Raw genomic sequence first — 24,973 nt, forward strand, 5'->3', positions numbered from 1 at the left:
TAGAACCAGAACTCTGAAGGAGGTAGGGTGGTGGTCTTTTTCATTCATTCATTTATTCAGACCTTCACTGTACACATATTTATTGAATACCTGCTATATGTCAGGCACTGGGAATACAAAAGAAAAAAAAGAGAAAAGAGTTCCCTGCCCTCCTAGAGCTTACACTGTAGTGGGATGAGGGAGAGATAATCAATGCATCAATCAATACATCAGTCAATAAGAAACATGTCAGTTAATGATGTTTGGCAAAGAATTAAAAGAGGGTGGTAAATGACAAAGAGGAATTAGTAACTACTTTAGGCTGAGGGGGTGACACCTACACTGAAGTCTGAATGACAGGGCAAGCTGTACAAAGGTCAGGTGGCAAAGCATTCCAGGCAGGAGAAGAAGCCAGTGCCGCTGTGCAAGACAGACCCTGCTAGGCATGCTTGAGGGATGGAAAGGTGTGAAGGGAGCATTGTTGGTGGGGACGAATGGAATGAGATGAGTTTAGAGAGGTGAGCAGGAGCCGGACCATTTAGAGCTTTCTAAGCAAGGTCAAGAAGTTTAGATCTTTATGCTTCGGGGAGCTGTTGAGTGGAGTGATGTGCTCTGAGTGATGGAGGCAGGGTCTAGGGGACAGCAGTGGTGCTGGAGAGGAATGGCTGGATTCAGGATATGTTTGGACGTGGGGCTTTTCCTGTGTTCCTCCAATTGTTCCCTGATCACAGTCTGCTCTTCTATCCCCACTTTTTAAGGCTTTTCCTTTTTCCTCTTCATATAGGGCCTCAGCCACCCCAAGGTGTTGGCTAAGTACCATATTTTGGGTTGCAAAAGTTACACTTCATTTTGGGAATATTTGCATCTTAAGTTACTAATAATTTGCCCCTTTTTTCATTTTTAACAGTTTTTAATGAAAGTTGTATTCAAGATTACTTTATTCCTGCATCTTCTCAATTGTTTCTTCCTTATATTTGCCCTTTTCCTTTCCTACTTGGTGAGATTTGGCTTTACGTTCGAGGATCTTTTTGCGGTCTTTGTCCAGTTTTAGTCTGGTGATAACCACCTTGCTGGAGTGAATGCCCACATGGACAGTTGTGCCCTTAGCCTTCTCCCACTGCACTCATTAACGTAGATGACAGATTTCTTCCTGTAAACCTGGACTACTTTGCCAATTTGCTGCCCTCTGTAGTGCCCTTGTCCAACCTGAACTTCATCGTCCTTCCGGATGGGCATGGATCGGACATTGTACTTCTGTCTCAGCTCTTTAGAAACAGGGGAAGACATAATCTTCCTGCGAATGTGGGAAGGCGCATGGAAATGCCTTTTCCAGTTCTCGCTTGGGTCAGAAGTCACAAAGGGATTGCACTTCATTTTGGCCGCTGGTGCTTCAGCGATGGCCGCAAAAGAGAAGAGAGCAATAATTTGCTCTTTTAAAAACAAAGTTTAAAGTGGCAATTTGCGTCTCGATAAGGTTTTAGGATGAGTCTTGGTTTCTAACCCTGACTCAGTACCAATTGTGATTTTGTATATCACTTAGCCACTCTGAACTAAGTTTCCTTATCCGTAAAATGGATCAGATTATACGTCCTATGCATCATTCATAGCCCTGTAATAAAAAGCAACTGAGATGATGATTTTAAAAGTAGACAGTTGCGATTACGTGTGCAACGTTGTCTTGGCTTTCATGCCCTGTGTGTACCCATTCTCAGTCACCTAGCTCGCAAGAGTGAGAATAAAAGATCTTGAGGCAGGCAGCCCTTTATTCCATCAACAGAGATTTTTGATACTCCCTACATTCTCAGCATTGTATGGTGTATTATGGAGGATGTGGTAGAGGAAGATGACCTGGTGTCTGAACTCAAGCATCTAGTTAGAGATACAATTAACCCACATGGAAAGATGGATACTGCTGCAGGGCCTTATGACCCAGTGGGAAGGATTTGGATAAGTGGAGAGAAGATGAAGTCAGACAGGGAAGAGCATGAATGGAAGCCCAGAGATGAGGATGAGGGTAGGTTAGGATAGCAGAGCTGCATGCGGGGGATTAGAGGACAAGTGAGGACACACAAGTTAGTGGGTCTACACTGGAAGTTCTTGACTTGTTATCAGGTATATGCAGTTCACACTAGAAGGAGGATTCCTCTGACATATTGTAGAGGTGATGGTTTGTGGCTGTACTGTGCAGCCTGTCATTTCTTCTTGACTTCTGCCTTCAATTCTGAGCTTTATTGAAACACAGTCATTACTTTTAAGCATTGACTAATACTCCATGTAGTTACTTTAAAAAACCCCACAGACTTCTTATTTTGGAATAAATATAGATTCACTGGCTGTTGCAAAGAAATGGACAGAAGTCTTTGGTACCCCTCACCCATTCTTCCCAATTGAACATGTATAACTAGTGCAATAGCAAAACCGGGTAATGACATTGGTAAAATGCACAGAGCTTAGTCGCATGCTACCAGTTATACATAATGCACTTGTTTGTGTGTGTGTAGCTTCCTGTTGCTATCAACACAGTCAAGATACAGAACCGTCCCATCACCTCGGGCTCCCTCGTGGTACTCCTTATAGCTACAACTTCTCCATTGTCCATTCCCAAACCCTGGTGGCCACTCATCTGTTCTCTAACTCCAGAATTTTGTTATTTCTAGTGTTATATCAGTAGAACCATACAGTTTAAGGAACTTTCTGAGATTATCTTCTTTGTCTCAGCATAACTTCCCTGAGGTTCATCCAAGTTGTATTTCTTTTTATTGCTTAGTAATACTCCATGGTATGGTGGACCATCATTTGGTTAACTATTCACTCACTGAAGGACATTGGTTGGTTTTGAGTTATCAGCTATAATGAAAAAAACTGCTCTGAACATTCATGCATAGGTTTTTGAGCGGACAGAAGTTGTCATTTCTCGGACTTCCCTGGTGGCGCAGTGGTTAAGAATCCGCCTGCCAGTGCAGGGGACACAGGTTCGAGCCCCGGTCCAGGAAGATCCCACATGCCTCAGAGCAACTAAGGCCATGTGCCACAACTACTGAAGCCTGCATGCCTAGAGCCCATGCTCCACAACAAGAGAAGCCACTGCAGTGAAAAGCCCGCGCACCGCAACGAAGAGTAGACCCCGCTTGCCACAACTAGAGAAAGCCTGTGCGCAGCAACGAAGACTCAGTGCAGCCAAAAATAAATTAAAAAAAAAAAATAGGTGACTTCTCTGGTGACACAGTGGTTAAGAATCCGCCTGCCAATGCAGGGGACACGGGTTCGAGCCCTGGTCTGGGAAGATCCCACGTGCCGCGGAGCAACTAGGCCCGTGCCCCACAACTACTGAGCTTGTGCTCTAGAGCCCGCGAGCCACAACTACTGAGCCCACGTGCCACAACTACTGAAGCCCGCGCACCTAGAGCCCGTGCTCCGCAACAAAAGAAGCCACCGCAATGAGAAGCCTGAGCACCGCAAGGAAGAGTAACCCCCGCTTGCCTCAACTAGAGAAACCCTGTGTGCAGCAACGAAGACCCAGTGCAGCCAAAAATAAATAAATAAATTAATTTAAAAAAAAGAAGGTTGGGTATGCCACTTAAAAAAAAAAAAGTTTTCATTTCTCTACAGTAAATGGCCAAGAGTGTCATATGCCGGGTCATCTGATGAGTCGATTTGTCATTTTAAAGGAAACTTGCAAACTGTTTTCCAAAGTGGCTGAATCATTTACATTCTCACCAACAATGTATGAGTGATCCAGTTTTTTGCATCATTGCTGTTTGCTATTATCACTATTTTGTATTTTATCCATTCTGATAGGTGTGTTCTCATTGTGTTAAAATTTTTTTTTAGACATAATTCACACACCATAAAACTCACCCTTTTAAAGTATATAATTCAATGGTTTTTAGTATATTCTCAGGTAGGTGCAACTATCATCATTATCTGTATTTCCAAAACATTTTCATCCCTCCAAAAAGAGTGACTGAGTACCCATTACCGGTCACTCCCAATTCAGCCCTCTTCCCAGCCCCCAGCCACCACTATCCTCTGTCTCTATGGATTTGCCCATAGAAATGAAATCTTATAATATATGGCTCTTTGTGACTGGCTTCTTTCACTAAGCATAATGTTTCGCGGGTTCATCCATGTTGTAATATGAATTAACACTTCTTTCCTTTGTATGGCTGAATAATATTCTATCATATGATTACCACATTTTGTTTATCCATCAGTTGATAGACATTTGGGTTGTTTCCACTTTTGCCTGTTATGAATAATATTTCTAACAACGTTTTCGTACAAGTTTTTGTACGTATGTATGTGTGTTTTCTTTTGGGTATTTTCCTAAGAGTTGAATTGCTGGGTCATATGGTAATTCTATGTTTAGCCTTTTGAGGAAGTGCCAAACTGATTTCCAAAGGAGCTGCGCCATTTTACCTTCTCACCAGCAGTGCACGAGGGTTCCAGTTTCTCTACATCTTTGTCAGCACTTGTTATTATCTGTCTTATTGATTCTAGCCATCCTGCTGGAAGTGAAGTGGTCTTTCATTGTGGTTTTGATTTTTCTTTTTTTTTTAAATTTATTTATTTTATTTATTATTTATTTTTGGCTGCGTTGGGTCTTCACTGCTGTGCGCGGGCTTTCTCTAGTTGCGGCAAGCGGGGGCCACTCTTCGTTGCGGTGCGTGGGCTTCGGTAGTTGTGGCTCGCAGGCTCCAGAGCGCAGGCTCAGTAGTTGTGGCACACGGGCTTGGTTGCTCCGCGGCATGTGGGATCTTCCCAGACCAGTGCTCGAACCCGTGTCCCCTGCATTGGCAGGCGGATTCTTAACCACTGCGCCACCAGGGAAGTCCCTGGTTTTGATTTTTCATTTCCCTCACGAGTTATGATTTGAGCATCTTCTCATGTGTTTATTGGCCATTTGCGTAGCTTCTTTGGAGAAATGTCTATTCAAGCTTTTGCCCAGTTTTCAATTGGGTTGTCTTTTTTTTTTTTTTTTTTTTTTTTTAAAGGATTTTCTTATTTATTTTATTTATTTATTTATTTATTTATTTATTTATTTTTGGCTGTGTTGGGTCTTCGGTTCTTGCGAGGGCTTTCTCCAGTTGCGGCAAGCGGGGGCCACTCTTCATCGCGGTGCAGGGACCGCTCTTCATCGCGGTGCGCGGGCCTTTCTCTATCGCGGCCCCTCCCGTCGCGGGGCACAGGCTCCAGACGCGCAGGCTCAGCAATTGTGGCTCACGGGCCCAGCTGCTCCGTGGCATGTGGGATCTTCCCAGACCAGGGCTCGAACCCGTGTCCCCTGCATTAGCAGGCAGATTCTCAACCACTGCGCCACCAGGGAAGCCCATGGGTTGTCTTTTTATTGTTGAGTTGAAACAGTTCCTTACATATTTTAGATACTAGACCCTTACTAGATACATGATTTGCAAATATTTTCTCCCATTCTGTGGTCTGTCTTGTCACTGTGGTTTAAATTTCTATTTCCCTAATGACTGCCAATGTTGGTCATCTTTTCATCTGCAGGTTTACCATCTGTATGGCCTCTTTGGTGAAATGTCTATTCATATCTTTTGCCCATGTTTGTCATTTCCTCTTACTAGAGCTATGGCTGTAGACATTTTCCTTTATAGTATATATGTCTTCAAACTCTTCTTTGCAACAGCACTAAGATGGATGAGACACAGCTGTTAAGCTGCTCATAGCTACAGATTTTTTAAATTGTGATTAAAAAACACATAACATGGAATCTACCCTCAACCATTAGGTGTACAGTGCAACTATTAACTATACACATGTTGTAAGCAGATTTCTAAGACTTTTTCATTTTGCACAAACTGAAACTCTAGACCCGTTGAATAGTAACTCCCCATTCCCTACATATCCCTGCCCCTGGCAACTACTATTCTGCTTTTTGCTTCTGTGAGATTGACTACTTTAGATACCTTAAATGAGTGGAATCATGCATTATTTGTCGTTCTATGACTGCCTTGTTTCACTTAGCATAGTGTCCTCAAGGTTCATCCGTGTTGTAGTATGTGACCATAGCTGTAGATTTTTTAAAAATTTTATTGAAGTATAGCTGATTTACAGTGTTAATTTCTCCTGTACAGTAAAGTGATTCAGTTATGCATATATATACATTCTTTTTCATATTCTTTTCTACTATGGTTGATCCCAGGATATTGAATATAGTTCCCTGTGCTGTACAGTAGGACCTTGTTGTTTATCCATTCTATGCATGATAGTTGGCATCTGCTAACCCCAAACTCCCAATCCATCTCTCCACCCCACCCCTTGGCAACCACAAGTCTGTTCTCTATGTCTGTGAGTCTGTTTCTGTTTCATAGATAAGTTCATTTGTGTCATGTTTTATTTTTTATTTTATTTTTTTATTATTATTATTTTTTGGCCATGCTGCGTGGCCTGTGGGACCTTAGTTCCCCGGCCAGGGATTGAACCTGGGTCCTCGGCGGTGAGCATGTGGAGTCCTAACCACTGGATTGCCAGGGAATCCCCCATTTGTGTCATATTTTAGATTCCACATATAAGTGATATCATATGGTATTTGTCTTTCTCTTTCTGACTTACTTCACTTAGTATGATAATCTCTTGGTCCATCCATGTTGTTGTAAATGGCAATATTTCATTCTTTTTTTTATGGCTGAGTAATATTCCGTTGTGTATATATACACCACATCTTCTTTATCCATTCATCTGTTGATGGACATTTAGGTTGTTTCCACATCTTGACTGTTGTGAATAGAGCTGCCAAGCTGTAGATTTGGTTCCATGCTAGACCAGTGCTCATTTTTAATCTCATTAATAACCATGTGATCTCACCATGACTCAGTTTCTCCATCAGCAAGATGGATAAGAGTAGGTCATAGTGGTATGGAACTTGGTAACTAAACTCAGAGCTTTGTGAATAATCCATACTCTCGTCCTGTGGACTGCCTCACAGATGGCAGTTATGCGTCTTCACCAAAAAGTCAGAAGTCAGCAGGAGAAGGTTCTCATCCTGGTTTGTTGAAGAGGCTTCACTGAGTGGCCTAATTTCTTCATTAATTTTTAATTTCTTTTCTTGCATAATGTTCACCCTTTAATCCCCTAATCATTCCGGAGTACCTCAGCACATATATCCTGAAATTGAAAGGGGAGGATCCAGCAAGGGATCTGGTTCTTGTTAAGGGTCTTCTATGCCCCCAAAGAAGAGGATCTTTAAGCCAACCTCCACCTGGCCCCATGAGGCACCCAGTTCTCTGGGAGTCGCTATGGAAATGTGCTCTGGTACTAGGAGGAAAGGAAATAAAGCATTCCGAGAGTCTTGCAGGCTAGGAAATGGACGTTCTGACGTCTATTCCCAAAGTCTACTGCAGTTGCTTTCTTCATTAAATTCTTTCTCAGTGTTTCATTGTTCCCATGTGGACACGGAGGCTGAATGTGTTGACTGTCCTTGTCCTTTACAAAGCAGCGTGAGAGATTTGGAAGAGAGATCTCTGGCCATCAAGCTATGGTCTTAAATAAGACAGGATGATCATTTATCCCCTTCTTGTCTTGGAAGCAAAAAATCTGCCACCATCTGAGCTCTCCCTGTGGACATATTAGCTCATGCAAACTTCTCTTGGGAAGGGAAAACGTATCTTTGCCTTTATCCTTTTTTCTTCCCCACACCCCCTTCTCCCAGTAGGCCCTTTCCTTCTGCATCATCCTGTCCCAGGAGTTGACCAGCAGCTTCAACGCTCACCTTCCTCAGCTTGCACTGTGGTTTTGCACACAGCTGGGGGCATTTCTGGGGATGGATCTCAGTGGTTAGAGCAAACATTGCCTGGGCGTCTTGGGCCAGAGGAGATTCCTCCAGTCTCTTCCATACTGCTCTGGTTCTCACTCGCCAGACCCTCAGGGAATGCTGTCAAGCTTCAGTTCCCATGGCTGGTTTTCATCTTTCTTTTAGTTAAATCAGCTGTGACACCTGGCAGAGCCGTGCTTCCCCTGGGGGCCTAGGCAAACCCAGATGCTGCCAGCCTGTTCTGGGGATCGGTGTCCCCGGAGTGCACTCAAGGCCAGTCCATTTACTCTGCACAGACACAAGGAGAAGAATGTCAGTGCTAGAAGGGAGCTGAAGAGTCATCTAGTCAACCCCTTAATGCAACATCGTGGAAGAATTTTATAGGAAAACAAAGACCCAGCCCACAGCTACAGCTCTTATCATGTGGCCGAGTGATGCTGTTTTGATTTTAAATACGGTAACTGTAATTTCAATGCTAAAACTATTAAAATATTAGTAGAAGCTAGCATAGAGTTCCAAAAGTGTGTAGCCTCTGTCGCAGCTTTGTGGTAAAGCAAAATGGTCATAAATACAGGTCAAAGGAATATAATAAACCAATGCATGTGTGCATAAATACATACATACATAAAAAGTAAAGGAAGGACATTTTTGCACAGTGTCAGGTGGCAACCCTGTAGGTGCTTTCTAAATCATTTCTATTTGTTTGCTTTGAGAAAAGGGTCCTTTTTTTCATTTCCTTATTCTGTGGCCAGAGAGAAGGGCCGGTTTCTCAGTTTTCTGGGAAATGGTTGTAGTTGCGTCTGGAGACCAGGGTTAGTCTCTATGTGCTCTTTGTCTTTTTGTTTTCATCTCTGGGTTCTCCCTGCAGACCCTGGTTGGCCGCCTGCCTGGTGCCCATGGCTCCCACCTTATCTCTTTCTCAGAGTCCCATTCTCCAGACCCCAGAGATTTCTTCTGCTCCACCTGTCCTTTGCCTGCCTGTGTTGTGTAACCCCAAGGCTCTGCTAGACAGTTGAAGCTGACCTCATAGACTAATTCAGGGTAAAGTGGTAAGGGAGATTAGTGGCATTATTTATTGCCTTCCATAAACATTTACATTTTTAAAGCTTTAGATCCTTTAACTCTTAAAAAAAAAATGAGTCAAGGGGAGTGGGGAGGGAGATGATAGTGGAAGGGGATTAAGAGGTATAAACTACTAGGTATAAAATAAGATACAAGGATATTTAAAAAACTAAAAACAGAACTACCATATGACCCAGCAATGCCACTACTGGGCATATACCCTGAGAAAACCATAATTCAAAAAGAGTCATGTACCACAATGTTCATTGCAGCTCTATTTACAATAGCCAGGACATGGAAGCAACCTAAATGCCCATCGACAGATGAATGGGATAAAGAAGATGTGGTACATACATACAATGGAATATTACTCAGCCATAAAAAGAAACAAAATTGAGTTATTTGTGGTGAGGTGGGTGGACTTACAGTATGTCATACAGAGTGAAATAAGTCAGAAAGGGAAAAACAAATACTGTAGGCTAACGCATATATATGGAATCTAAAAAAAATAATACTGATGAACCTAGTGGCAGGACAGGAATAAAGACACAGACATAGAGAATGGAACTGAGGACACGGGGTGGGGGAAAGGGGAAGCTGGGACAAAGTGAGAGTAGCACTGACATACATACACTACCAAATGTAAAATACATAGCTAGTGGGAAGCAGCAGCATAGCACAGGGAGATCAGCTTGGTGCTTTGCGACGACCTAGAGGGGTGGGATAGGGAGGGTGGGAGGGAGACGCAAGAAGAAGGGGATATGGGGATATATGTGTGCATATGGCTGATTCACTTTGTTGTACAACAGAAACTAACAGAGTATTGTGAAGCAATTATACTCCAATAAAGATGTATAAAATAAAAAGATACAAGGATGTAATGTTCAGCACAGGGAATATAGCCAATATTTTATAATAACTTTAAATGGAGTATACTCTATAAAAATATTGAAAAAAAATATTGAATCACTATGTTGTAAACCTGCAACTAATATAATGTTATAAATCAACTATACTTCAGTTGAAAAAAAAAGAGTGGAACAGGGCACTCAAGCAAGAGTGGGAAAATAGCTTTTCTTTTCTAGACGATACATTGGGTCACTCAAACCACACAGTTGATACCATCCAGACACCAGCCATGAACAAGCCCGGACCTGAGTTCATTCCTCTGTCCAGTTGTTCCTAAGGAAGATTAAACCTGCTTTATTCCAGACGTGTCTTTTATTATTATTATTATTATTAATTAATTAATTAAATTTATTTTTTGGCTGCGTTGGGTCTTCGTTGCTGCGTGTGGGCTTTCTCTAGTTGCAGGGAGCAGGAGCTACTCTTTGTTGTGGTGTGCAGGCTTCTCATTGCGGTGGCTTCTCTTGTTGTGGAGCACAGGCTCTAGGCGTGCGGGCTTCAGTTGTTGTGGCACGAGGGCTCAGTATTTGTGGCTCGTGGGCTCTAGAGCGCAAGCTCAGTAGTTGTGGCGTACGGGCTTAGTTGCTCCATGGCATGTGGGATCTTCCCGGACCAGGGCTCGAACCCATGTCCCCTGCATTGGCAGGCAGATTCTTAACCAATGCGCCACCAGGGAAGTCCCCAGACGTGTCTTTTGTAAGTTTTTATCTGTCTGTAATAAGGTCATAAGCTACTAATGAAAAGGAATCCTCTCTTTTAAATCCAATTCTTTTCACTAACAATAGGAACTTAATATGTATCTGTTAAATGATGAAATATTAATAAGCCTGAAGGAGTCATCAGTAAGTCTTTCCTAGGGTTAGAAAACCGCTTACAAGGCCATATTGGAAAGGCCCTATGAGGGTTTAGATTTTGTTATGAGAAACACTAATTAATTGAAACCCTCAAGTGGAGGGCATTTCTTCTCCCTTTAGTCAGTTCATGTTGCAAACATGTTGCTCTCATGGCTGGAACTGAATGCTTTCTGGAGAGACCTATCCAAGGAAATTAGCTTGAGATGCTGTCATTGTCAGCATTGCAATCAGCTTACTAACTCTGCAGGGGTGGCAGGTTTGCTCTTTTCCCTTGAAAAGCTTCACCAACGCTGGTATCTACAGGCATTTAGGGACACCAAGGAAATATGTCAAAGGCACTGCTTACTCTCCTCTGGACACTAAAAAGTGGTGGATACCATTTTGACTGTTGGCCTGGGGAGACCTGGGGGCTGAATCCTGGTACTGCTCCTAACTCATTCTGTGACTGTGGGTAAGACGTTCAACCTCTCCGAGTCTCTGCTGCTTTATCTGTAAAACTGGGATAATGATCTCTTTGCACAGGGCTGTTTTAAAATTTAAATGAGCTGTGTATGCAAAGACTCTGGCACAGACTAAGAAGTGGCTAGCTGCTGAATGGAGCTCTGTAATTTGGCAAATCCCCAAATGGTTTGCATTTTGGCCCACTGAACTTCTATCTCAGGATGGTGTGTGAAGGCAGAGCTTGCAGACTGAGAAATTTGGGCTTGCAAGTGGACGTCTCTTTAAATCTGGGACCCTAGAGGGTGGCCATGGAGGCTCAAATGCCTGACATACTGCATAATATCTCATTTTGGTTGCTGCCACGGAGCAGGCTCTGAGCAGAGAGAGGGCTCAGCGTGGGTAGGCTGGCTGGCTGCCCAGGGCTCTTGTTGCCATAGACTGAATGTTTATGTGCCCTTCCCCCCATTCATATGTTGAAACCCTAACCCCCAATGCGGTGGGATTGGGAGGTGATTAGGTCATGAGGGTGGAGCGTTATGAATGGGACTAGTGCCCTTATAGAAGAGACCTCAGTGAGCTCCCTGTCCCTCCATGTGAGGGCATAGCGAGAAGATGCCTGCTTATGGACCAGGAGGCTGCACTCACCTGACACTGAATCTGCCAATGTCTTGATGGACTCCTTAGCCTCTAGAATTGTGAGAAGTAAATTTCTGTTATGTGCAAGTCACCCGGTCTATAGTACTTTGTTTTAGCAGCTGTACTGGACTAAATACCCGTCTATATTATGATCCGGTGGTGGTCTTATCGAATTTTTTTTTTAAATACTTTATTTTTTAGAGTAGTCTCAGGTTCACAGCAAAATTGAGGGGACGATAGAAAGATTTCCCATACACCCGCTGCGTCAACACATACATGGCCTTCCCCATTATCAACATCCTTCTCCAGATGGTACATTTGTTGCAGTTGACGAACCTACATTGACACATCATAATCACCCAGAGTCCATGGTTTACCTTCGGGTTCACTCTTGGTGTTGTACATACTATGTGTTTGTACAGATGCATAATGATATGTATGCACCATTAGAGAGTCATACAGGGTAGTTTCACTGCCCTGAGATTCCCTCGTGCTCTGCCAATTCATCCCTCCCTCCCCCTAGTCTTACTGGATTTTCAGTGAGAATTACATTATTTTGCATATGGGACAGGGCATGTGTAGGGGCGCATGCATCTGTTTTTATCTACTTACATCATAAGACCATAAGTTAGAAGCAGGTTAGGATCAGATGTAGGAAAATAAATTCTATAACATACATTTCTTTGTGGTTGTGGATTCTTGTCTTGACAATTCAACCTTATGTGGTGGAATTCACTTAGAATTCTTGGCTACTCCTGCTCCCCATCCCTGCCACTCCTCATCCTACGCTTCTCCATTATACCTGCTCCTCTGAGGGTAGGGACCATGTCTTCATCATCCTTGTAGCTTAACACACAGAAATTGCTCAGCAAATGGGAGAATGAATGCTCAAGCACCAGCTCCAGAAACACCACTTCCTTTCATTTACGCTGGTCCGTGCACTGCTGCTGACCACCTGTCCCTCACTTACGCTGCTGCTCCGGCTCATCTTTCTACTCATCCATCTGAGGGAAATTGGGCAGAGACCTTGCTCTCCAGAGACATGCTTCTCACCAAGCCCGGGCTTGTGGCTGGTTGAGGTGGCCTTGCTCCAATGTCTGGATCCCATCTGGGGAGACCTGGGGGCTTAGATGCAAATAGCAGCCATCTTACCCCTGCAGGGATTCTCACCTCCTGTCTTTAAGTCAGTAGGATGCAACGTGGAAGGGTGTGTCTTGGGGCCCAGGGTCCCATGACTGTGCAGTGTCCTGAATTTCTAGCCTGACTCAATTCATTGAAACCTGGGGAAATGAAGGTTAGCACCTGCAAACTGGGGTTGGGATAACTCTACCACCCTTGGTAACAAGGTTAAAGGATGATAAGAGTGAAATGCTTTGAGGCTGTCTGTAAGAGTTGCTGGTTAAATGCACAGTGTGTCCATTTCTTCTCACCTGCCAGAGGCACCCCTTGTGTGACTGAGGGTGCTGGCAACAGAAGGAATGTTAGCAGGACTTGTCCCCCAATACTCAGCAGGTGGGCAGCTGCTTGTTGAGAGCCCTTGGCTGCAGGCCTGGCCTTGTGCACAAAGAGAGACTTGAGTGCTGTAGACCATGGGAGAGGTTGTTGTTGAGTATTGATTTGCCCATCTTTCTTCTAGTTGGAGAAACAACTAGGGGTGAATTGGCTCAGTGGATTTTTTTACTTGCAGCCTTTCTCGTGAAAGGCTGCTGAAACTCAGGTTACAAGGCTGACCTGTGTGCAGTAGGTGGGGTTGGAATTGAGTAGAACATGGGAAGGTTCCTGTCTGTTCAGAACTTGGGCTGGGGGCTAGGCCCAAAAGGAGCCTTGGTTTGTTCCCATTGGAGGGCGTGGGAGGCCGGGAGAGAGAGAGAGAGGGGGAGGGGGAGAGAGAGAGAGAGAGAGAGAGAGAGAGTGAGAGTGAGAGTGTGTGTGTGTGTGTGTGTGTGTGTGTGTGTGTGTGTGTGTGTGTGTCAGGTGGAGGACGTTTACAAGGGAGAGATGCCTCTGCTCCCTGCTGGGTCAGGGGCTTGGGAAGAGGGTGTGGATGGCAGGGTCGAAGTCCATGGTGTTAAAACAATTTAAACCTAATAATGAAGGCCAGAGAAGCCCACATGATGACCTGAGGTCAGTCAGTCAGGCATGGACTTGACTCCTGGCCTCACCGGACATTTGACCTTTGGGAATCCCTTCATCGTGGAGGTGGTGGCAGGAGGGTGGTCTCAGATTCTTCATTTGTCATGGCACAATATACAGGGTAGGCATTACTTACCTTGAAGAGGTTAGGATTTCAGGAGATAATGTGTATAAAAGCCTAGCTACTACACGTCTCTGACACACAGTAGGTGTTCAAAAAATGGTAACTGTTAAACTGGGAGGACACATTATTGGGCCTCTCCTGAGGGAATCCAGATCTGGCCATCCACCTTCATCCCTGGATGCGATTGAAATAAGACCCATTGAAGAATTCAAGACGTTGAAAGGACGAAGCTTCACAGAACCCCGCCCCCCCCGCAGTTAGGCAGTGACCCAGGGGGGATGGAAGCCCCCCGTGGAGCCGGCAGCAAGGACCCAGCTGCTCACAAAGGCGGGTGCCTCTGCTGGTGGGTCAGCGTCAAGGACTCTGAGAGCTGCATCTGTTTCTCTTCCCTACACTCTCACAAAAGCTCTCGACAACAGGACGCCACACTCCTGTTTCGCCACATGGAACGGCATTTCCCAGCCATGCTGCCCTTTTCCGCTTGGCTACTCGGAGTGACAGTTAACTCGTGTCTTAAAGGCCTTGGGGACATTTTTCAAACACCTGGCATGAAAGTGAACAGTATCAGCTGTGGGATCAGTTTCCTCATGAAAAAAAATAGGATAATAATAGACTTTACTTCATAGGGTTGTTAGGAGTTAAATGTATTAACTCATGTTAATATACTTAATACACTTAAGAGTAAAGCCCCAATAAATGTTGGTTCTGTTGTTCTTACTGTGATTATTCTGTATTCCATCTTCTCCTCCTACACCTCCATCCTCTCTTTCCGTCTCCTGCCTTTGATTTGGGTTCCAAGAAGTTTCCAGGAAGGGCAGGGGATTGTCGGGACTGTCTTGAGAAGCTGGGTTCATCCTGCCCGCCTCCTCCCACCCACTTCCATTCGGATGGGTTGAGTCAGCCCAGTTTTCTTCCCTTGCGCCTGGCAGAAATCAGGTCTTGCTCTGCATAAGGTTGGTTCCTACCATTGCAGGAGCTGGTGAGAGAGTGTCCTCATCTGACCTTGAAGAATGGGCCTCCGGACAGAGAGGAAGTGAGTAGACCATGGGGCTTCTCTGGGCTGCAGGGAGAACTCTCATAAAACACCCTCCTGATTCCTTTTTTGGGATTAAGGATGCAGATCATATCACTGGGAAAAACCGGGCCTCTTCTTGATCCACTCACCCACCTCTCCTCTCTCCTAGAAAGATGGGGTTGTCCTGTTGGCCTGGGGGTCCAGCCCACCTTGGGTCTCCTGACTGAGCTCGGCTCCCAGCTCCACTGTGACTCACCGTCAGAGCTCACTCAGCCTTCAGCCCCGTGCCCTCTGCCTCCCAGTACCTCGTGTTCTGGCTGGGCCGTAATTCCCTTTCCATCCCACCCCTCCCTCCCCTTCTGCAGGGTATTCTGAGGCCAGGTTTAGGTGGATAAAATAGCCACATGCAGGATTTCCAAATTCTATATAATTGCCATCACTTCAATATATCAATCTACCATCAGTCAGTTCCATCCCCTCTGCTGATAAAGATAACAGCTATAAAAACACACTTTGAGAGGAAAACAGGAGGAGAGGCATGTGGCCAGTCCCTGCCAGCAGGATCATCATTTCGGTGGCAGCGGAGACCGCTGGCCTGCACCGAACTGCCCTGTTCCTGTGCTCTGTTGATGATGGATGGAACACACTGGCTGGCTTGCCCGGGTTCCGAAAGCAGCCGGTCTCATAAGTGGAAAGTCCAGACAGGAAGTTTGAAAACCTGGCCATGGTTTCTGCATGGGATGAGGCTTTTCTCACTGTACCCAGCAGGTATTTCCTATCCAACGTGTTTCATTATGGAGGCCTAGGTATCTCAGATTTGGGATGCTCTGTCCCTCGCCCCTTAAATCTCCTGCCATTAAAGGGGCTACTGTCTATGTCTCTGACCTTTCCAAAGATCATCTTGGATCTTTCTGTAGTGCTGCCTAGTTTGGGGATGCTTTTTTTTTTTTTTTTTATGAGAAATGAGGTGCGTTTTAATTTTTAATTTTTATTTATTTATTTATGGCTGTGTTGGGTCTTCGTTTCCGTGTGAGGGCTTTCTCTAGTTGTGGCAAGTGGGGGCCACTCTTCATCGCGGTGCGCGGGCCTCTCACTGTCGCAGCCTCTCTTGTTGTGGAGCACAGGCTCCAGACGCGCAGGCTCAGTAGTTGTGGCTCACGGGCCTAGTTGCTCCGCGGCATGTGGGATCCTCCCAGACCAGGGCTCGAACCCGTGTCCCCTGCATTGGCAGGCAGATTCCCAACCACTGCGCCACCAGGGAAGCCCTGGGGATGCTTTTATTTCTCATTTCATTTTCACAACCACAGATGTCATTACAGATGAGAACGTGGGGGTAAGTGACCAACCCAAAGGCACAGAGGTTGTTAGCAGGTAGGAAAATAATTCAGATCCCCAAATGTCTGGTGTAGTGACTTTTTTTAAAAACTACATCGTGCTCCTGGGAGAAAAGCTGGGGTTATATGCAAGAGGCCTTGGGGGTGTGGAAGTGGGGTTGGGTTTACCTGGAAGCCCTAAGTGCAGTGGAAATTGGGTAACGTGCATGAGCGAGAGGGGAACTTACCCCTTCTCACTGACTCGGAGACAGCAATGGCCTTCTGGTGGCGCTGGGAACCCAGCAAATAGTCTCGGCCTCTGAGCTCTTGGAGGAGACTTCCATATTGGAAGAGCATGGTTGTCTCCCCCAACCTTTCCCAGAGGTGGACAGTGCTGGTCCAGACAGGCGAGAACCGGCGGCATCCCCCAAGGACTCAGGGGTGAGGCCAGGTTGCCTCCCTGCCTTCTTCCATCGCTCAGGCCTCCCGCCTTGGTTGGATTCTCTCCAGGGCCTCCTCCTTCTTCCCTTTATGCTGGAGACTTACCCCGTAGGGTGGGCAGCTGTAGTGGCCCTGTATCAGGACTCATAGCTGGTGGAGGGACTTGCACTGTGCTAGGATGTTGTTTCTTTCTTTTTTATTTTATTTTATTTTATTTTATTTTTTATATAGCAGGTTCTTATCAGTTATCCATTTTATACATATTAGTGTATATATGTCAATCCCAATCTCCCAGTTCATCACACCACCACCACTCCCCCTCCCCCGCCGCTTTCCCCCTTGGTGTCCATACGTTTGTTCTCTACATCTGTGTCTCAATTTCTGCCCTGCAAACCACTTCATCTGTACCATTTTTCTAGGTTCCACATATATGCGTTAATATGAGATATTTGTCTTTCACTTTCTGACTTACTTCACTCTGTATGACAGTCGCTAGATGCATCCATGTCTCTATAAATGACCAAATTTCGTTCCTTACTATGGCTGAGTAATATTCCATTGTATATATGTACCACATCTTCTTTATTCATTTGTCTGTCGATGGGCATTTAGGTTGCTTCCACGACCTGGCTATTGTAAATAGTGCTGCAAAGAATATTGGGGTGCATGTGTCTTTTTGAATTATGGTTTTCTCAGGGTATATGCCCAGTAGTGGGATTGCTGGATCATATGGTAATTCTATTTTTAGTTTTTTAAGGAACCTCCATACTGTTCTCCATACTGGCTGTATCAATTTACATTCCCACCAACAGTGCAAGAGGGTTGCCTTTTCTCCACACCCTCTCCAGCATTTGTTGTTTGTAGATTTTCTGATGATGCCCATTCTAACTGGTGTGAGGTGATACCTCATTTTGTTTTGATTTGCATTTCTCTGATAATTAGTGATGTTGAGCATCTTTTCATGGGCTTCTTGGCCATCTGTATGTCTTCTTTGGAGAAATGTCTATTTAGATCTTCTGCCCATTTTTGGATTGGGTTGTTTGTTTTTTTAATATTGAGCTGCATGAGCTGTTTATATATTTTGGAGATTAATCCTTTGTCCGTTGATTTGTTTGCAAATATTTTTTCCCATTCTGAGGGTTGTCTTTTCATCTTGTTTGCAGTTTCCTTTGCTTTACAAAAGCTTTTAAGTTTCATTAGGTCCCATTTGTTTATTTTTGTTTTTATTTCCATTACTCTAGGAGTTTGATCAAAAAAGATCTTGCTGTGATTTATGTCAAAGAATGTTCTTCCTACGTTTTCCTCTAAGAAATTTATAGTGTCCAGTCTTACATTTAGGTCTCTAATTCATTTTGAGTTTATTTTTGTGTATGGTGTTAGGGAGTGTTCTAATTTCATTCTTTTACATGTAACTGTCCAGCTTTCCCAGCACCACTTATTGAAGAGACTGTCTTTTCTCCATTATATATCCTTGCCTCCTTTGTCATAGATTAGTTGACCATAGGTGCGTGGGTTTATCTCTGGGCTTTCTATCCTGTTCCATTGATCTATATTTCTGTTTTTGGGTCAGTATCATATTGTCTTGATTACTGTAGCTTTGTAGTATAGCCTGAAGTCAGGGAGTCTGATTCCTCCAGCTCCGTTTTTTTCCCTAAAGACTGCTTCGGCTATTTGGGGTCTTTTGTGTCTCCATACAAATTTTAAGATTTTTTGTTCTAGTTCTGTAAAAAATGCCATTGGTAATTTGATAGGGATTGCATTGAATCTGTAGATTGCTTTGGGTAGTATAGTCATTTTCACAATATTGATTCTTCCAATCCAAGAACATGGTATATCTCTCCATCTATTTGTATCACCTTTAATTTCTTTCATCAGTGTCTTATAGTTTTCTGCGTACAGATCTTTTGTCTCCCTAGGTAGGTTTTTTCCTAGGTATTTTATTCTTTTTGTTGCAATGGTAAATGGGAGGGTTTCCTTAATTTCTCTTTCAGATTTTTCATCATTAGTGTATAGGAATGCAAGAGATTTCTGTGCATTAATTTTGTATCCTGCAACTTTACCAAATTCATTGATTAGCTCTAGTAGTTTTCTGGTGGCATCTTTAGGATTCTCTATGTATAGTATCATGTCATCTGCAAACGGTGACAACTTCTTCTTTTCCAATTTGTATTCCTTTTATTTCTTTTTCTTCTCTGATTGCCGTGGCTAGGACTTCCAAAGCTATGTTGAATAATAGTGGTGAGAGTGGACATCCTTGTCTCTTTCCTGATCTTAGAGGAAATGCTTTCAGTTTTTCACCATTGAGAATGATGTTTGCTGTGGGTTTGTCATATATGGCCTTTATTATGTTGAGGTAGGTTCCCTCTATGCCCACTTTCTGGAGAGTTTTTATCATAAATGATGTTGAATTTTGTCAAAAGCTTTTTCTGCATCTTTTGAGATGATCATATGGTTTTTATTCTTCAATTTGTTAATATAGTATATCACATTGATTTGCATATATTGAAGAATCCTTGCATCCCTGGGATAAATCCCACTTGATCATGGTGTATGATCCTTTTAATGTGTTGTTGGATTCTGTTTGCTAGTATTTTGTTGAGGATTTTTGCATCTATATTCATCAGTGATATTGGTCTGTAATTTTCTTTTTTTGTAGTATCTTTGTCTTGTTTTGGTATCAGGGTGATGGTGGCCTCATAGAATGAGTTTGGGAGTGTTCCTTCTTTTGCCATTTTTTGGAAGAGTTTGAGAAGTATGGGTGTTAGCTGTTCTCTAAATGTTTGATAGAATTCACCTGTGAAGCCATCTGGTCCTGGACTTTTGTTTGTTGGAAGATTTTTTTATCACAGCTTCAATTTAATTACTTGTGATTGGTCTGTTCATATTTTCTATTTCTTCCTGGTTCAGTTTTGGAAGGTATACTTTCTAAGAATTTGTCCATTTCTTCCAGTTTGTCCATTTTATTGGCATAGACTTGCTTGTAGTAGTCTCTTAGGATGGTTTGTATTTCTGCAGTGTCTGTTGTAACTTCTTTGTCATTTCTAATTTTATTGATTTGAGTCCTCTCCCTCTTTTTCTTGATGAGTCTGGCTAATGGTTTATCAATTTTGTTTATCTTCTTAAAGAACCAGCTTTTAGTTTTATTGATTTTTGCTATTGTTTTCTTTGTTTCTGTTTCATTTATTTCTGCTCTGATCTTTATGGTTTCTTTCCTTTTGCTAACTTTGGGTTTTATTTGTTCTTCTTTCTCTAGCTCCTTTAGGTGTAAGGTTAGATTGTTTATTTGAGATTTTTCTTGTTTCTTGAGGTAGGCTTGTATTGCTATAAACTTCCCTCTTAGAACTGCTTTTGCTGCATCCCATAGGTTTTGGATCGTCGTGTTTTCGTTGTAATTTTTGTCTAGGTATGTTTTGATTTTCTCTTTGATTTCTTCAGCGATCTCTTGGTTATTTAGTAATGTATTGTTTAGGCTCCATGTGTTTGTGTTTTTTATATTTTTTTCCCTGTAATTCATTTCTAATCTCATAGCGTTGTGGTCAGAAAAGATGCTTGATATGATTTCAATTTTCTTAAATTCACTGAGGCTTGATTTTTGATCCAAGATGTGATCTATCCTGGAGAATGTTCCATGTGTACTTGAGAAGAAAGTGTAATCTGCTCTTTTTGGATGGAATGTTCTATAAATATCAATTAAATCTCTCTGGTCTCTTGTGTTTCCTTATTAATTTTCTGCCTGGACGATCTGTTCATTGGTGTAAGTGAGGTGTTAAAGTCCCCTACTATTATTGTGTTACTGTCAATTTCCTCTTTTATAGCTGTTAGCAGTTGCCTTATGTATTGAGGTGCTCCTGTGTTGGATGCATATGTATTTATAATTGTTATATCTTCTTCTTGGATTGATTCCTTGATCATTATGTAGTGTCCTTCCTTGTCTCTTGTAACATTCTTTATTTTAAAGTCTATTTTATCTTATATGAGTATTGCTACTCCAGCTTTCTTTTGATTTCCATTTGCATGGAATCTCTTTTTCCATCCCCTAACTTTCAGTCTGTATGTGTCCCTAGGTCTGAAATGGGTCTCTTGTAGACAGCATATATTTGGGTCTTGTTTTCATATCCATTCAGTGAGTCTGTGTCTTTTGTTTTGTTCCACAGCCTGCAGGATTGTAGTTCTTCTTGCTTCTGCTGTCTGCCCTCTTGTGGATGAGGCTATCTGAGAGGCTTGTGCAAGTTTCCTGATGGGAGGGACTGGTGGTGGGTAGAGCTGGCTGTTGCCCTGGTGGGCAGAGCTCAGTAAAACTGTAATCCGCTTGTCTGCTGATCAGTGGGGCTGGGTTCCCTCCCTGTTGGTTGTTTGGCCTGAGGCGACCCAACACTGGAGCCTACCTGGGCTCTTTGGTGGGGCTAATGGCGGACTCTGGGAGGGCTCACGCCAAGGAGTACTTCCCAAACTTCTGCTGCCAGTGTCCTTATCCCCATGGTGAGCCACAGCCAACCCCGCCTCTGCAGGAGACCCTCCAACACTAGCAGGTAGGTCTGGTTCAGTCTACTATGGGGTCACTGCTCCTTCCTCTGGGTCCTGATGCGCACACTACCTTGTGTGTGCCCTCCAAGAGTGGAGTCTCTTTCCCCCAGTCCTGTCGAAGTCCTGCAGTCAAATCCCGCTAGCCTTCAAAGTCTGATTCTCTAGAAATTCCTCCTCCAGTTGCCGGACCCCCAGGTTGGGAAGCCTGATGTGGGGCTCAGAACCTTCACTCCAGTGGGTGGACTTCTGTGGTATAAGTGTTCTCCAGTTTGTGAGTCACCCACCCAGCAGTTATGGGATTAGATTTTGCTGTGATTGTGCCCCTCCTACCATCTCATTGTGGCTTCTCCTTTGTCTTCGGATGTGGGGTATCTTTTCTGGTGAGTTCCAGTGTCTTCCTGTCGATGACTGTTCAGCAGTTACTTGTGATTCTGGTGCTCTCGCAAGATGGAGTGCGAATGTTCTGTTTCTTGCAGCCCTAAGGGCTGGTCTCATCTGGTCTCCTTCCCCTGAAGACTCCGTAAATGGTAGCTTCTGTCATTGTTCTTCTGAACTTCTTTATTCCTCATGACAATTCCAAAAACCAAGTGGTGGTGTCCCCACCTCACAGTGAAGGGACCAGGCTTAGAGGAGAAGGCTGTCTAGTCACAGTTGGTGAGTTGGTGTGATTCAAACCCAGGCCTGTCCGCACCCAAAGTTGGGATTTTTTCTACTACACCACCCTACTTCCCTCTGCTGTGCTGTTTACCCCAAACCAAGCTGTCTTCTGGAATTCCTCATTTTTATTTTGTAAAAAATTTAAAATTTTTAATTTTATTGAAGTATAGTTAATTTACAATGTTGTGTTTCAGGTGTAGAGCAAAGTGATTCAGTTATACATATACATATATTCATTCATTTTTAGATTCTTTTCCCATATAGGTTATTACAGAATATTGAGTAGAGTTGCCTATGCTGTATAGTAGGTCCTTGTTGGTTACCTGTCTTATGTATAGTAGCATGTGTTTGTTCATCCCAAGCTCCTGATTTATCTCTCCCCTCCACGTTTCCCCTTTGGTAGCCATAAGTTTGTTTTCGATTTCTGTAAATCTGTTTCTGTTTTGTAAATAAGTTCATTTGTTTAATTTTTTAAAAAGTTAGATTCCACATGAGTGATATCATATGATATTTGTCTTTCTCTGTCTGACCTTACTTCACTTAGTATGATAATCTCTAGGTCCATCCATGTTGCTACAAGTGGCATTATTTCATTCTTTTTAATGACTGAGTAATATTCCATTGTATATATGTACCACATCTTCTTTATCCATTCCTCCATTGATGGACTCTTAGGTTGCTTCCACGTCTTGGCTATTGTGAATAGTGCTGCAGCGAACATTGGGGTGCATGTATCCTTTTGGATTATGGTTTTCTCCAGATATATGCCCAGGAGTGGGATTGCTGGATCATATGGTAGTTCTATTTTTGGTTTTTTAAGGAACCTCCACACTGGAATTCCTCATTTTTAGAGGCATCTGGAATGTGATCTAGAGTCTCCAGGTGGCTATGGAGCACGCTTGTCCCCCAGCCCTGGTGGATGGGGACTTGGCAGGAACTAGGAACATATCAGGACTCCAGCGTAGAATAGGATGTGGCTTAGGGTAGGCGGTCTGGTCCAGCAGGAAACCCAGGATGCCAGACTGGGAACATGGCAGAAACCAACTGTATGACCTGGACCTGTGGCTGAGATAAGGGGATGCTTGCCTCTGGCCGGCTTTAGAAATTGGGGGTGAGATGCCAATGAGGTCCAAGGATGCTGTGCATTCTTGGAGGTGAAGCCTGCTTGACTGTGAGTATCATGACAAAAATACAACAGCAAAAGCAAAACCACAAGCAGAGTTGGGGGGAGAGGTTGCATTGGAGGCCTTGCTTGGGTAGGGGGTGGTCTGGGTTGTGGATGGCACGAGGTCATGGTTTGACAGTGAGGGTTACTATCCTGCAGGCAGTGGGATGAGGCAGAGAGAAGTTGATGCGCCTGGCCTGGGAGGTGATGGTTGCAGCCACGAGGCAGAATGAGGCCACCTCGGAGGAGACAGGAGAGAACTGAGGCTGAGAACCAAGGCTTGGGGCTTGGCTGCAGTTGAGGGAGGACAGAGGGACAAGACTCAGCCCAGCGGACAGACAACCAGCCATGGGGAATGTGGGTGGGAGAGCAGGAGACTGCAGTTGGCGGGACCCTCTCGCAGAGACAACCAGGAGGGCAGTGGTGCCAAGAGCTGAAGTTCAGGGGGCGGAAAGATGCTGGACTTGGCAAGAAAGAGGTCCTTTAGGACTGCAGCGTGCACACTCGTCCACATTGCCGCCTACCATGGTCGCCGTTGGGAAGCTGTGCTCTGAGTGGGAGACCTGAGGTCCTCAGAGAGTCACTTGTGTTCGCTGTGCAGGGCCAGTTAAGGCAAGAAAACGTCCTCGGTCATGGGAGGAAGGGTAGCAGCCACTTGTGTTTTCCGCTCAGGCCTTGGTTCGGCTGACCACCGAGGCTCCTCTCCTGCCGGCTTCAGTGAGGCAGAGTTTTGCTGCACCGCGTAAATGTAGTCTACGAGTCCCCTGGGACAGGGAGGGAGGGAGGCTTCCGAGGGCAGTTGACGGCTCGGGGTCTGATTCCACATCATGACAGTCAAGGACTTTTCTTCCCTTTAGAATACTACAACTTTGCAGATGCATGTGTTAGAGTGATTACCTGCCTTGGCACTGCACCTATAAGTAGACAGGCTGCCACTTTAGGGTGTAGACCCTGAGAAGTAGACGGTTTGATGACACGCCTGCCTTTGCAAAGTGCTTTCTGTTTGCTTAGTTTATTAGTTTGTGGAGTGGCTTTTAAAGAACTTTTTAAGAGTCTCTAATTTGGGGAGGGACACGCTGTTTGTCAGAATGAAAAATAGGTCACTGAAATAACAGAAGAATTCATCTAATTATCTTCTGTGCCTGGTCGAAGCCTCTGAAGGGAGGAATAATTTAAAGTTGGGCTTCCTGTAAATTAAGCTCTCTATTAAACAGAACCAAAATCAATAAACGGTGTTGTACTGAAGCAGCCTTTAAAAGGCAGGACTGCCATGTCGGGGGAGGTGGAGAGAGGCCTGGCCTACGTCCTGCCCCATCACGGCTCAGTCATGCAGCTCATGGATACTTAGAGCCTTGGAGGGAGCTGGGAGGGAAAGGTATTCCGCAAAGAACAGAAGCCTGGAGCTAGCGATCTGGGACATTGCGCAGAGCTGTGGACTTTGGACAGATCACTTAAAATTTCCGAGTCCCAGTTTCCACACTGGAACCCACTTGGGATGATAAACCTGTCTTCCTCCCAGGTTTGTTGAAAAGGCCCAAAGAGAGAGGATATGGGAGAGTGCTTCTAATGCCATGAGGCACTATACACAGTCAAGGGTGGTGAAGCCTCTCTGCTTTTGGAAAATGTTGGGGTCGGAGTGTGCTCCATAAAGAGCCGCCAGCCTCGTCACCCATGTTCTAGATTGAGTTGAAGATTGCTTTTCCTTTAACGGATCAAGATGGTGTAGGAAAATGTGATCCTACCTGCAGGTGAGAGGGCTGTTTCCCCAGGTGAGGATTCGATGGACTCGCCCACCCAGTCAGGCACAGATGGCTCTGGAAAACCACAGCCTGTGTCTGTGGGCTGTGATGCTCTAATGTTTTCAGCTTTGATAAGAAGACTGGACAGGGAGCTCCCTGTGGTCAACTAGTTCCCGAAAGGGTAAGGGGAGAGGGTGGGACCAGGAGAGGCAG

The 24,973-nt window shown here is 44.3% G+C and overlaps 1 protein-coding gene and 1 pseudogene across 2 annotated transcripts in view; one reads left to right on the forward strand and one right to left on the reverse strand.

Annotated features, from left to right (window-relative positions):
• Nucleotides 1-24,973, forward strand: part of LOC103012343 (coiled-coil domain-containing protein 3) — a 112,763-nt gene that overhangs the window by 25,041 nt on the left and 62,749 nt on the right. The window contains exon 3 of one of the 2 annotated variants that reach the window (XM_057544349.1): nucleotides 14,880-14,939. The exons of the other annotated variant lie outside the window; for it this stretch is intronic. Coding sequence (XP_057400332.1) covers nucleotides 14,880-14,939 — 60 coding nt within the window. The remainder of the gene's footprint in view (nucleotides 1-14,879; nucleotides 14,940-24,973) is intronic. 2 annotated transcript variants of the gene reach the window in all.
• Nucleotides 917-1,353, reverse strand: LOC103012064 (60S ribosomal protein L26-like; annotated as a pseudogene).

The sequence above is a fragment of the Balaenoptera acutorostrata genome, chromosome 3 (genome assembly GCF_949987535.1).
Source record: "Balaenoptera acutorostrata chromosome 3, mBalAcu1.1, whole genome shotgun sequence".
Classification (NCBI taxonomy): Eukaryota; Metazoa; Chordata; class Mammalia; order Artiodactyla; family Balaenopteridae; genus Balaenoptera; species Balaenoptera acutorostrata.